The sequence below is a fragment of the Ailuropoda melanoleuca genome, chromosome 12 (genome assembly GCF_002007445.2).
Source record: "Ailuropoda melanoleuca isolate Jingjing chromosome 12, ASM200744v2, whole genome shotgun sequence".
Taxonomy (NCBI): Eukaryota; Metazoa; Chordata; class Mammalia; order Carnivora; family Ursidae; genus Ailuropoda; species Ailuropoda melanoleuca.
The window spans coordinates 13,401,265-13,414,035 of NC_048229.1; the positions used below are offsets into that span (position 1 = coordinate 13,401,265).

Below are 12,771 nucleotides of genomic sequence, written 5' to 3' on the forward strand. Positions count from 1 at the left end.
CCCATAAGAGAGACAGACACTGGGGCTGTGTGGGCCCAAAGAAAAGGCCACGGGAACACGCAGCGAGAGGCAGCCTGACTGAAAGCCGAGGAGGGAGCTCTTAGGAGAAACCATTCCTGCCGACACTTCGGTCTTGGACTTCTAGCCCCCAGAACCGTGAGACATCACTTCTGCTGTGAAATTCCCCCCTGAAGGTATTTTTTACACTCTGGCCTGAGCTACAACAGAACCTTAAATAGAACCTTCCATCCTTCCATCCTCCAAAGCCTGAGTTTCCTCTTTATCACGCACACCTAGTGGTCTCCATGTCTGCCCAACTCTCTCCAAGGACAGGGAGCTTCCCACCTCCCCAGGCGGCCCGCCTGGCATCTCGGGGCAAGCTGTTAGAAAGTTCTTTCCCCACTGGAACGAGTTCTCTGCCCCTCTATCTCCCAGCCTGGCTCATGTTCCTCCCCTGGGAGCCATATGCAAGGTTCTTCTCCAGTGAGACAGTCCCCTAGATCAGAGGTTGGCAAGTGTCTTCTGTCAAGGGCAAGGTTATACATATTTTCAGCTTTATGGGCCACACTGTCTGTGTTACAAGTTTGTTTATTGACTTATGAATTCTATAGAGTTTTCATGTATTATGAAATATTCTTCTGGTTTTTTCCCAATTAGAGAATGTAAAAACTATTGGTGGGGGGGGGTTGGATATGGCCCCGGGCCATACTTTGCTGACCGCAGTTCTAGATTTTGCAAGATGGGGGCGGGGCCTGGGCCAAAGTATACCATTTCCTTGGTGTTTCCTTGGATGATCAGCCCCTGGCAGTGGCGGGGGCCGGGGGGGGGGGGGGGGACAAAAATGGTGGGAGGAGGTGAAGTCTGGTTTTGTGGGGGTGGGGTGGGAAAGGGGCAGGACCAAGTATCCTGGATACAAAGTCTAGTTGTCAAGAGATCAATCCAGGGCTCCTATGGACCAAGCAGCCAGAAAGAGGGGGAGCTCTGTGGCAAGATGGGGTTTCCCCCTTCGACCAGCAAAAGGAGAAACCGGACAAAACAGAATTAAGTAAAGACTTTGAGTCTCCAGCTTCAGGCATGGGGATATTCCCACATATGGCCAAGGGGGTACCCCCTGGAAAGGGGTCCCATTGTAGGACATGCACGCGGCCGGGGAAGTTGGGTGGCATTCAAGGTGCAAATCCATGACGTGCCCTTCAAAGAAGGCAAGGTCAAGGCTTCCCGGGACATCTTCACTCTGGGGACTGATGCACTTGGGAAGGCTGTGTAGGTAAGGGTTTGCTCCAAGCAGGGCCCAGATATAAACAACTCGCTGTCGGGCACAGGGCACCTGCACAGCTGTGACACACACAGTGTGTGTGTGCACACACACAGGCTTGGTTGTGTGGGTTCTATAGAATGAGTCACAGGCGAGGCTGACAATTACTGTGTAAACATACACACACCTCCCTTTTTTTTCCTCTCGCAAAAGATTAATGAATGTGACCTCCTCCCAACACTTGACTCATGAATAAGATTGAGGTCAGCAGGGAGAGCAGAGGTTTGGTTCTTCCTGAATTGTAATGTCCGCAAGTGAAAACTGCCCTCTAAACAATTCGGGGTGGCGTCCCCAGGAGCAGGACGGCAGGGAGGGGCTTTGGAAGCCTGGCCGCTGGGGAGACTGAGGAAGGTGGGGGCGAAGTAAGGACGTGGGTGAAGACGGAGAAGTCAAGAGCAGGTGAAGTGGGGCCAAGGGCAGACCCAAGGAACCCTGTTTTGCAAAGCAGAGAGGCTCCTGGGGAGCAGGGAAGGCTGGGGAATCCCCCTGGGGTCCCTCAGACCTCGTCCTTAATCTTAAACTGGTACTTATGAATGGACGGAAAAATCAGTCTTTGGAGACCCCTCCCCCCCACCCCGGGTCTTGCCAAGGGCTCTGGGTGGCCATGTGAGTGAATTCTGGAAATGAGAGCCGCAGGAGGGGGCAGTCCTGGTGAGCATTTCAGCTGCAGGATAGCTGTGTCCTGTCGGCTCCTTCCCTTCCTCATTTCCCTTCCCACACTCTGGTCTGTGACAAAGACCGGGGTCCATGGACCCCAGATGTCCTGGTTGGATTAAAGAGGAGCCAGGATTGGATTTCAGGCTTTTGGGGAGCTGCGGGGTAGAGCCGAGGCAGGCCCAAGCCCACGTTGGGGGTTGGTCCGCCAGGTGGCTTGCTGGGATTTGTGCGGATGTGTATAAAACGGCCCCGAGATACACGAATGTTGAGCCAAGAGCCACAGCAATAGAAGTCCCCAGAAGAGGTACATCCACTTAGGAACAGCCCACAGGGGGGCCTTTAGTGTCTGGCCCTGTGCAGGTGGGAGCCCACTCAGGAAGGCCCTCTGGGAGCTTCAGGGACACCCCTGGCCACAGGCTCCAGAAGCATCACTATCTTATTATTTTTCCCAGTTTGGAAGCAGGCTTGGTCCCCAGAGCATGAATCAGTCTGGGGACCACCCAGGTGGGGAGGCCCCCCCCCACCCTATACCCCTTATATCAGGTGGGATGTTGAGTCTGAGCTCAGGTAGGATTTGTGAAGTCTTAGGTCCCCTCTCTTGGAGGGGGATGTCGGGATAAGGTAGTTGACCAGAAGAAAACCAAGCCTGGGCAGTACCCAGGAGGACAGAGAGGCTGTGGGCTGACCCTGAGCATCCTGCCTGCTGCCCAGTTGCCCTGCTACCGCCCTGCTTGGGGGACAGCTTTCCTTTTGGTGCCAGGTCAGATGGGCTTTGGGAACAGAAGACATCCCCTCATAAGGGCTAGAACATAAGAACGTAAGACAAGAGGCTCGCCGCGTTACTCTGCCTGCCCTACCTGCTTCCTGGATCCTTTCTGCACAACACTTGGCCCCAAGGTGGCTGGGAAAAGCCACCAGCCCAGGAGGGAGCAAGAGGGAGGGATGTAAGGCATGAGCACTGAGCAAGCATGGGCAGACCCCTCGTGGGGAAACTACTCCGGGACTCGGCACCGGGCTGCAGCTGAGAACGCACAGCCTCTCTCTACACCCTCCCTCGCCACCCCGAGAGGACTTACTAAGGGTGAAAGAGGGGGATCCCTTGCAAACAAGACGCTGTGCATACACCATATAATCCAACACACATCTCTCAGGGACGGCGTCTGCCGCGTGGTGGGCAAACTTAGCTGGTGTCAATGCCAGAGCAGGAGGAGAGAGAAGGAAGGTCCTAGAACTTCATCCCAGCCCCCCAGTTCTCAGGGCCCAGACTTCAGGGGGTGTCAAGGAAGAAGGCGAGCTTCAAGGAGCCCTCAGAAGTCATCTTGGCCAGGAAGCCACTGTGCTTTTCAAACGGCAGGGGAGCACGCGGGGCAGTGAGGCAAAAAGGGACGGCGCTCTCACAGAACAGGAGAAGGTGGCAGAAATGGGGAACCACGCCCCAGAGAGACCCAGGACTCAAGGACATGCAAGACTGCTTTATGCATTTCGGAGCTATGCGCAACAGAGCCACAGATCATGACAGGCTTGGGTGGGAGCCTCCGAGAACAGATGTTTACAAACGACCAGCTGAGCTCCCCAGCCCAGGTCTTGGCCTCGTGGCCTCCACGAAGTTGGTGCTCAGCTCCCCACCCGACCCCATCTTTCCAGAGGGCGCATCTGGAGCCCACCACCCAGGAACCGAGTCAGCCGTGGGGTGCTCCAGTGCTGGGGCAGCCGGGGGCTCTTGCTTGTCAGGGGGATCGAGAGCAAACAGCGTCGCGCACAAAGACACACATGTACGCACAGACCGGTCCTGCGAGCCTGCCCATGTGGGCCTTCTGCCCTCCTCCCCGTGGCCCGGGGGCTCCACGTTCAGCCTCCAGTTCTCTTCTCGACACGGCCCCTGGGCCTCAAGAATCAATCCCGCGTCTCCCTGGCTGGTCCCAGTAAGTCCTAGCTCAGGGGTCCCCAACCCAGCCTGGGCAAAAGGGCACAGGTCTGGGGTGTGGGGAAGCTGCCGAGCTCGGTCGTGCAGTGCTCCCAGGCCGGCCGGGTTCGGTACCCTCTGATGGTGAGCCTCTGGCCTCCTGAGCTGGCAGAGGGCAGAGCAGGGAAGGAGAGGTGGCTCGGGGGCTGAGGCAGCTGAGTGCTGTCCCTTTGTCCAATGGTCACAGCCTGGAGTGGGGAGAGAAGAGAAGGGGAAGAGGTCACTGGATACAGCAATGTCGTCTTTGGTGAAAGAACACCCTCTCGGTGGGCTAGGAGGCTTGAGGTGAGCTGTTCCTGTCCTGTATAAGAAAAGCTGGAAGGGACACCCATTTATACTGAGGTCCTCCCATGTACTGGGTCCATGTACCTGATCTCATTTAAACCTGACAACAGCTTGCAAGATAGGCACCTTATACCCTTTTTTACAGATGAGACAATGGAGGCTCAGAGAGGTTAAGTGTTTTGCCCGAGGGTGCACAGCCAGGAAGCAGCAGGGTCAGGATTTGAACCTAGAACTCTTCCCACTTGAGCAGGAGCCTCTGGACTAGGGAGGGTCCCCAGCATGTGGGTGGGGCTGATGCTGCGAGCTGCACTTATGATCGGTAAGGGCTGGGAATACAGGAAGGGGAGGTGAGACCAGGAGCCACACGACGCACTCCTGCTATGAGCAGAGACTTTGCTGACCACCGTTGAGCCAGGATCTGGGCAATCATGGCAGATGTTGGCGCCCACTCTTCCAGCATGGTTCTGGAAAGAACCCTGAAGGTACGCAGGTAATCTTTGTATAGAAGGCAGCAGAGTAGAGGGGTCAAGATTATGGATTTCGCATCCAGACCAACCTGGGTTCCAAGGCCTGCTCTCCTCCTTACTAGCTGTGTGACCTCTTGGAAGGTACTTAGCCTGTCTGTGCTTTGGTTTTCTTCTAAATAAAACAGTCTTAGTGCCTGCCTCCTAGGGGGAGCTCGGAGGAGTCAGCAAGACAATGCCGATAGAATGCTTGCCACGGTACCCAGCACATACGGTTAATAAGTGGTACCCAGATGATGGGCATCATGCTGGTGGTCGTGGTGGTGATCTAGACCAATGGCGTGCAATGGACACACAGCGCTATTTAAAAGAATCGGAAGCAGGGACCCCAACAGATACTCGTATGCCACTGTTACTGCAGTATTATTCACAGCAGCCGGAGTGCAAACAAATGAAGTATTCACCAACAGATGGAAGGACAAGCCAAACACAGAACGTACATACGACGGAACAGTACTCAGCCGTGGAAAGGAGAAACGTTCTAATACATCCCATACTGTGGATGCACCTTGAAGACATGCTATGTGAAGACCCCCACATACAAGAGAACAAATACTGTAGGATGCCACGTGTAAGAAATATCTAGACTAGGCAAGTTCACAGGGATGGGAGGTAGGCGAGAGCTTCCTGGGGGCTGGAGGGAGGAGGGACCGGGAGTTACTGTTCAATGGGTACAGCTGGTGTTCGGAGGGGACAAAAGGTTTTGGAAATGGTGGTCATGGTTGCACAACACTGTAAATGTGATCAATGCCACCGACTTGCCCACTTAAAAGTGGCTAAGATGGCAAATTGTATGTTATATATATTCTACCACAATTTTTTTTAAGTAGGCTCCATACCCAGTGTGGGCTTGAACTCACAAACTGAGCAGAGGTCAAGAGTCGATGCTCAACTGACTGAGCCACCCAGGTGCCCCCTCTACCACAATTTTCAAAAATAATGTAACATACCAAAACCCTCAGAATTATATATTTTAAGCATGAGGATTATATGATATGTGAACTATATCCCAACAAAGCTGTTTTTTAAAAAAAGAAATGCCATGCAAGTTACAGAAGTCGTAAATTTTCTAGTCATATTTTAAAAGGCTAAAAAAAAAAGGTGAACTTAATAGTATATTTTATCTAACCCAATATATCCCAAACACTAGAATTTCAACATATCATCAGTCCTATCTGTGAAAGGGACAAATTACTTCACGTCCTTTTTTTTTTATCCTAAATCTTCAAAATTTCGTGTGGATTTTACACTCACAGGACATCTCATCTCGCCATATTTTGAGTGTTTAAGAGCCACACGTGGGGAGTGACCACCATCGGGCAGCATAGGTCTGGACGCTCGCTACTCAGAGGGTGGTCGGGGGACCAGCATCACCAGCATCACCTCGGGGCCAAATCTCGGGCCCCACCCCAGACCTACACAATGGGAATCTGCAATTCCCTGGGTGTTTGGGATGCATGTGAAACTTCAAGACACACTGCTCTGGAATGTAGGCTTGTCCCAATCTTGTCTCCAGGTCAGCATGTGCTAAGCCATATGGGGATTCTGGAAACCCCAGCTCCTCAAGTGGGACCCACTGAGGAGGGGCAAACCCAAGACCCCAGAGGTAAGTTTGGAGTTAGCCGCTCATGTCCTTGCGACATGCTGGCTGCGGTAGAGACCTCCTGGTTGGTCCCCTCCATGGATTATCAAGGCCTAGATAGGACCTATTTTAACCAAGCCCTCTGCCAATCCACTGCTGACACAGCAGGCTTCTGGAAGGACTCCAGCATTGACCACACCACTGGAGTGATCATCTCTAAGCCAGATGAGTATGACCGAGGGAACCATAGGGCCTGATATTGTGGGGAAAGAAAATTTCAGATTAGGGAGTTGGAGCCTGACCTGCGTTCCCAGCTTTGTCAACACCCCAAGTAGATGTGGTTGAGTTCCTGAATATCTCTGGGCCAGAGTTCCTCCATATGGAAAAGGAGATTGGATCAAATAGGCCCAATGAAGGCATCCCATGCATTGATTCTGAGTAACTGGCGGTGGCTAGCAGGAGGGCTGAGTGATGGTGGATGTGCTGTGATAGATTCGTCATGTCTTCCACAGGTGCAGGAATAGGGCACAGACACCATGCATGCTTGCATCCATCAGATAGGTAATCCCTCTCCAAATATGAAAAGACACTATGAGTTGAAGCCTGAAAGGAACAGAAGTCATCTTTGTTCCTTAGTGTCAAAGTAGAAAAGTCCTGGGGATTACCTATATGATGGATGCAAACGTGTGTGGTGTCTGTGCCCTATTCCTGCACCAGTGGCAGACATGACGAATCTATGGCCAAGAAAATGGCTGCTCCAGGCAACAAACAGAGGACCCCAAGTGATATAGTGGGCAGGGACAGAAGTCGGAGTTGTTGCCCTCAGATCTCTGGACCCTCAAGCCCAATGCCAGCTATTCCATAAAGGAAAAGCCCTCTATACCGCCCCCCATGACCTTCACTCAGTGGATGACCCTGGGGGGGGAGCAGGTGTGGGACCACCTGTCCTCTTGGGGGCCTTCCGGTTCTGCAAAAGTTTCTGCGATACTCAATCATCCTCTGAATAAACCCCAACTCCTACCATGCCCACCTGGCCTCTGGCCACCCCTGACCTCACCTTCTATTCCTCTCCCTCCTACCCGCCATGGCCTGGTCATACCACTTCTATCTGTTCTGCCACCTCTGTTGGCTCGCTGTCACCCGGAGGACCCAGATTTCCCCTGTGGGGGCCTGGATTCCTCCCAAGGGCTTTGTTTTCACATGACCTCCTCCAAGGGCTATTCCCTGACCCCTCCCTTCCACCCAAAGCCCCCAGTCATCACTATCGCAAACTTGTTTTATTGTCTTTTCCACACAACTTTGTCTGAAATGATGACCCTTTCAAAACACGTTTACCTGCCTATGGTACCTGCTCTAGAAGGTAAGCCCTATGAGGTCAGGCTGCTGGTTGACTTTGTTCCCCCTTGTATTTGCACCCCTAGAACACAGTCCGGCATGGCAGGTATTCATACACAAAGACAGAGTAAAGAGGTGAATGAGTAGGAAATTTCAAGGACCTGCCAGACCACAGGGTCTCTAGTTCCCTGTGTTTCAGCCCAACTGCACAGAAAAAAAATAGAAAAGAAGGCCCCCTGCTCTCCCTCCCACCAGGGTGCTTTAAGCCCCTCTGTTCAGTTCACTCCTGCTCTCTCCTCCCTGACCTCTGGAAAAGCAGAGGCTACAGGGTAATGGCCCAAATGACTCTTGGGGTTTGTAACACCAGGCACTCCTGGGACCCCGCCCAGAGCTCCGACACTCATTGGCCAACTTGCCTGCACCTGGTTAGCTGGAGAGCGTCCTCGCTTGTTAGAGCCTCCCTCCCTCGGTTTTCTCATTCAGGACATTCCCAGCCCTGGAAGGCCAGCAGAATGCAGCTGGTCCTCCCTGCCGGCAGACAAAGGCTGCTCGAGTATCCGGAGCACCTGCTGCGGGGGTCACACTGTACCAGCTGCCCCAGCGCATGACTGACGGCATCCTCAGCGCACTCCTGCTCCCGTCTGCCGCCCTCGTACTTTGGAGGCTGACACTGCAGCTCAGAGAGGCCAAGTAACCTGCCCAAGGCCACACAGCTATGAAACGGTAGAGTGGAGGTTCCAATCCCTGTCTGGCTGAGCCCCTGGGGGAAGAAGCGATCCTGTCCTCCAGGCTCAGCAAGCTCAAACGGTGGGGTGAGGAGTAGCCGAGGGCCTCCTGGGTCCTGTGGTGAGATGTTGACAACTGCTCTGGTGTGCCATGGAACTCTGTGTGTGTGTGTGTGTGTGTGTGCACCTGGCTGTGTTCGGTGTGAGTGTGCACAACCATGTGTGCCTGGAACGGCAGGGCAGAGGGGAGCTGGGACCTCTTGGCAGCCTCATCTGGGCCAGTCTCGCTCTCACCTTCTGGAGAAACCCCTGAGGCTGGGCCTGGGAGGGAGGGCCCCAGAGGGATGCCCCATGAACTACCTCATCGAGAACCACTGATCTATGTCAAGAATGAGGAGGGGGAGGGGCACAGAGCCTCCAAGGAGGAAGCCAGAGAGACACTTAGGGCCAGCAGAAGCTGAGAACCTTCCCTGCTTCTGTCTTCATGTGACAAAGAGTTCTGGAAGCTGTGAGATGCCATGGTGGGGACAGGTTGCTGGCCCTGGAGGGGAGAGTTCCTGAAAGCCAGGCCTCCTCGAGGAGTCTGCCGAGTAGTGGTGGGTTCAGGGCGTCACCTTGCACCTGAGGACCAGACTCACTGGGGCACCAACCTTCATCAGGAAGAGATAGGCAAGGAGGTAGCCATGGTAGCAACAGGGACCAAGGCCCTGGATGGCAGATTCTAGGCTCCCCTGAACAGAAACCCGGTAGGGAAGGCTGGTGGCCGGGGGGGAGGGAGGTGGGTGCATGGAAAGGAGATGGTTGGCCAAGGTCTGGGGGAGGGGAGCAAAAAGGCGGCAAAGGCCAGAGGACAAAGGCAATGGGGAGAGATACTAAAGGAGAACACCTACTCTGCAGACTTCCAGAAATGTCCGGGGTGAGACAGACGGCGGTTTCGCTTTGGCAGTTTCTCCAGCATGTCCATGAGTTTAGTGAAGGTAGGTCTTTCTTCTTGTTCAAAGGCCCAGCAAAAGAGAAGAATGTCCTAAAAGAAGCCAACATGTGGTGATTTAATGTAAATGGTGATGTCTTGATACCCTTTGGCATCTCATTGGGTCTGTCCATTTGTCTATCCACTTGCCCCACTTTCATATTCCCCCATTATCCATCCATCCATCCAACCATCCCAATTCATGCATTCATCCTTATCTATCTATCATCTATCATCTATCATTTTTCTGTCTTCCTTCCATCCATTTATCCATCCTACCACTCATCTAACTCATGAGCCCATATAGCAAACTAGGTAGGTCCTGTTCTAGAAGATCTAAGATACACTGAGATCAGTAATGCTCCCCAAGGAGTTTCTTGGCCATTTTTTTTCTCAAAGGGTGGGAGAAAAGTGAATCCTGAGGTCTCTAGCCACATCTCAATACCATAAATGCTCTTCAAAGTTAAAGAGTGGAAAGTTCCTTTTAATAATCACCTCACCTGAGAAAGGAAACCTAGATACAGGTAGTCCTTAAAAACATACCAGATAATTACTCCTTCCCTAACTTATCCATCTTCTGATCAAAAGACAGCACTCTTCCTTCTGTGTTTTAGAGGGTGATTATTAATTTATAGTCAGGCTTCTCTGTGTGTGTATATCTTGTTCTGAGTTGGATCATGCCTTAAAAATTTTTATGTAGAAGCAAATAAAATTAGAATCATTGGGTATGGGTAATATTTTAATGAATATCTTTCAAAAGTAACAGAAAAGTGGGATTCCCTGATTCTACTTAACGCAGCAATCCATTGCTAGGAAAAATCAGGCCAAGTGCTACGGCACCCTTGAGGCGAGAACCCAAATTGCAGGCATAGTTCAGAAACTTCACCTCCTAAGCTCCAAATCACCATCTGACAAGGCCGTGGACAGGCTTTTGCGCCACCCTCTGGGGAAGCATTTGTAACCTTAACACACAGGAAAAAGGTGGCCCTGAACTGTGTCTACCTCTCTCCTTGTCCCCCAGAGCTGGCACTCTCCCGGGACTTACCGAGATTTCTTTTCCCATGCCGATCTGGCTGAGGTTGGGTTTCATGCCTGTGCCCATTTGCCAGATTATTGCCTCTGCGGGTTGTGTCTTGAAAGGCCACTCCCTGGCGTGGAGTTCATACCAAATTGTGCTGTTGGCAGATGTTGTTAAAGGGGCTGTTGATGTGATAGGTCACTCACGACCCTGTATCCCCTCACCAACAGCAACACCCCCCCCCCGCCAGCCAGCCTGCTGGCTAACCCTTCTGATGAGGGAACATAAGGCAAGCTGAGGACAAAGCAGAAACTGACACCCTGCAACCTCTCCCCCCTCCCATGGGATGTATGTGGCATTCCTCAGGCATCCCGGCTGCTGCTCTAAAGGAAAAAGATAGTTAACCTATAGACACCACAACCCTTTAAGACTTGAGTCTCCCTCAGTTTACAAATGTCTTAGCGATCTACAAGAACGAAGCATTTCTTTTTTTTTTCTTTTTTATAAAGATTTTATTTATTTGACAGAGAGAGAGACAGCCAGCGAGAGAGGGAACACAAGCAGGGGGAGTTGGAGAGGAAGAAGCAGGCTCATAGCGGAGGAGCCTGACATGGGGCTCGATCCCATAATGCCAGGATCACGCCCTGAGCCGAAGGCAGACGCTTAACCGCTGTGCCACCCAGGCGCCCCTAAGAACGAAGCATTTCTATCAGTAACCTAGCTTCCAGAAGGAAATGTAGATACAATTAAATGTCCTTATAATCTGCAGCCTCCAGGAAGTTCCCAATGATCTTCATGTTAATGCCTTACTAGAGGGGAAAAAACCTTAACTTGACAAGGGCAAGGCCTCCAGTGTCCTGTGAGTCTTCTTTAACATATGAAAGTACTCTCTTGAAACCTCCCTTTTTCCTTACCTCCCCCAACCCCATAGTATATAATCAGCTACCCCTCGCAACCCAGGGCAGCACCTCTTTCTGCCCACAGGTCCTGTCCCCATGCTTTCATAAACCACCATTTTGCACCAAAGAAGTCTCAAGAATTCTTTCTCGGTCCTGGGCTCTGGACTCCACTCCACTGAACCTCACCTGTATTCCACAACCACATCACTTCCACTTTCTAGTTACTTCCTCACCGGGCTGGTGTTTTGCTAGCTGGGATGCACTTAAAGCTTTCTTGATGGCTTAGAAGTCATGATTGTCCAAGGATACCTTCCCTGGTGCCTGAGTGAAAATGAGTCGAAACCTAGAATCCGAAAGTGTAATAGAATGTGGCCAGGATTTCTGAACCTAGACTTGTAATTCTAGGAAACTGTTGTAAGGAAATACTTAGAAATACAAAAGTCACTTAGGCTATCCTCTACAGCATTATATATGATATCAAAACAAGGAGAAATGATACAACTGCTCAATGAAAGGAATAGATTGCATGTATTATGGTAAATCCATAAAACAAAATGGAATATGATATTATTAAAACATTTCAATGGAATTTTGCTGACATAAAAAAATGTTTAATACCTAATTTCAAGTGAAAAGAGCAGGACAGAAAATTGTATATAAGCTAATGTCCACGCTTAAAAAAATTATATATGATTTGGCAGGAAAATAAAAGAGAAACACAGCAAAATGTTAACAATGGCTAACTCTGGGTGATAGCAAAGGATTTTTATTTTTTTTTATAATTTTGTTTTCTAAATATAAGCCATCCCATGAAATAGTGGGGAAAAATGCTGGGGGGAGTGGGTGGCAGTGAGGGCCTTGGTGGATGCCATGGGGTGCTTACGGGATGCTGGGGAGTTGCTGAGCTGTACCATGGGAATAGGTCTCACCTCATTGGGAACAAAATTCCCCAACTCAGGAAGTATTTGAAACAATCCTTAGGAAATGTTCTTTCCTCTAATCTAAGGTAATTTATGCAAATTTGCTTTAAAGAAATGAAGCACTGTTATCTTCTTTATTGATCAGAGGACTCTGTCAAACCAGCTATTTCTAGGGTCCCACGTCTCAGCATATTCTCTCCCCTCCAACCTCATCCCTCTGGGGTGAGGAGTGGTGATGCTCAGGTGTTGGGGTGTTGGGTTAGGTGGCCAGGAAGTTGCCATGGGAAGGTGCTAGATGGTGACTGTTGTCAACGTAAGAATCAGTAACACTTAACTGAGTTTTCACTCCGTGCTCGACCCTATTCTAAGCCCTTTGCATTTATTATGATTATGGGAAAGGTGTAAGAAGCATGCCTTCGTATTTTGATGATTTGACATCTGGGGGCCTCCCAGACCTCAGAGGGACCGCCCCTCTCCCCAGGGCCAGCGTATTCCTAGAGATAGTAAATGACTCTCTTGGGAGTGTGCCTTTCATATGTGGACTAACCAATCCAAAGCCCCACCCCCACCTCCATCAG

At 51.1% G+C, this 12,771-nt stretch overlaps 1 protein-coding gene across 3 annotated transcripts in view; it reads right to left on the reverse strand.

Moving 5' to 3' along the window:
• Nucleotides 1–1,099: 1,099 nt before the first annotated feature.
• Nucleotides 1,100–12,771, reverse strand: part of KSR2 (kinase suppressor of ras 2) — a 404,020-nt gene continuing 392,348 nt past the window's right edge. For 2 of the 3 annotated variants that reach the window (XM_034638641.1, XM_034638638.1), the window contains exons 18-20: nt 10,402–10,531; nt 9,277–9,410; nt 1,100–4,123 (exon numbers count right to left, since the gene is read on the reverse strand). In XM_034638641.1, coding sequence (XP_034494532.1) covers nt 4,117–4,123; nt 9,277–9,410; nt 10,402–10,531 — 271 coding nt within the window. In that variant the 3' untranslated portion in view covers nt 1,100–4,116. Of the gene's footprint in view, nt 4,124–9,272; nt 9,411–10,401; nt 10,532–12,771 lie in introns of those variants that run through there. The other variant, XM_034638639.1, reaches the window with a different exon arrangement.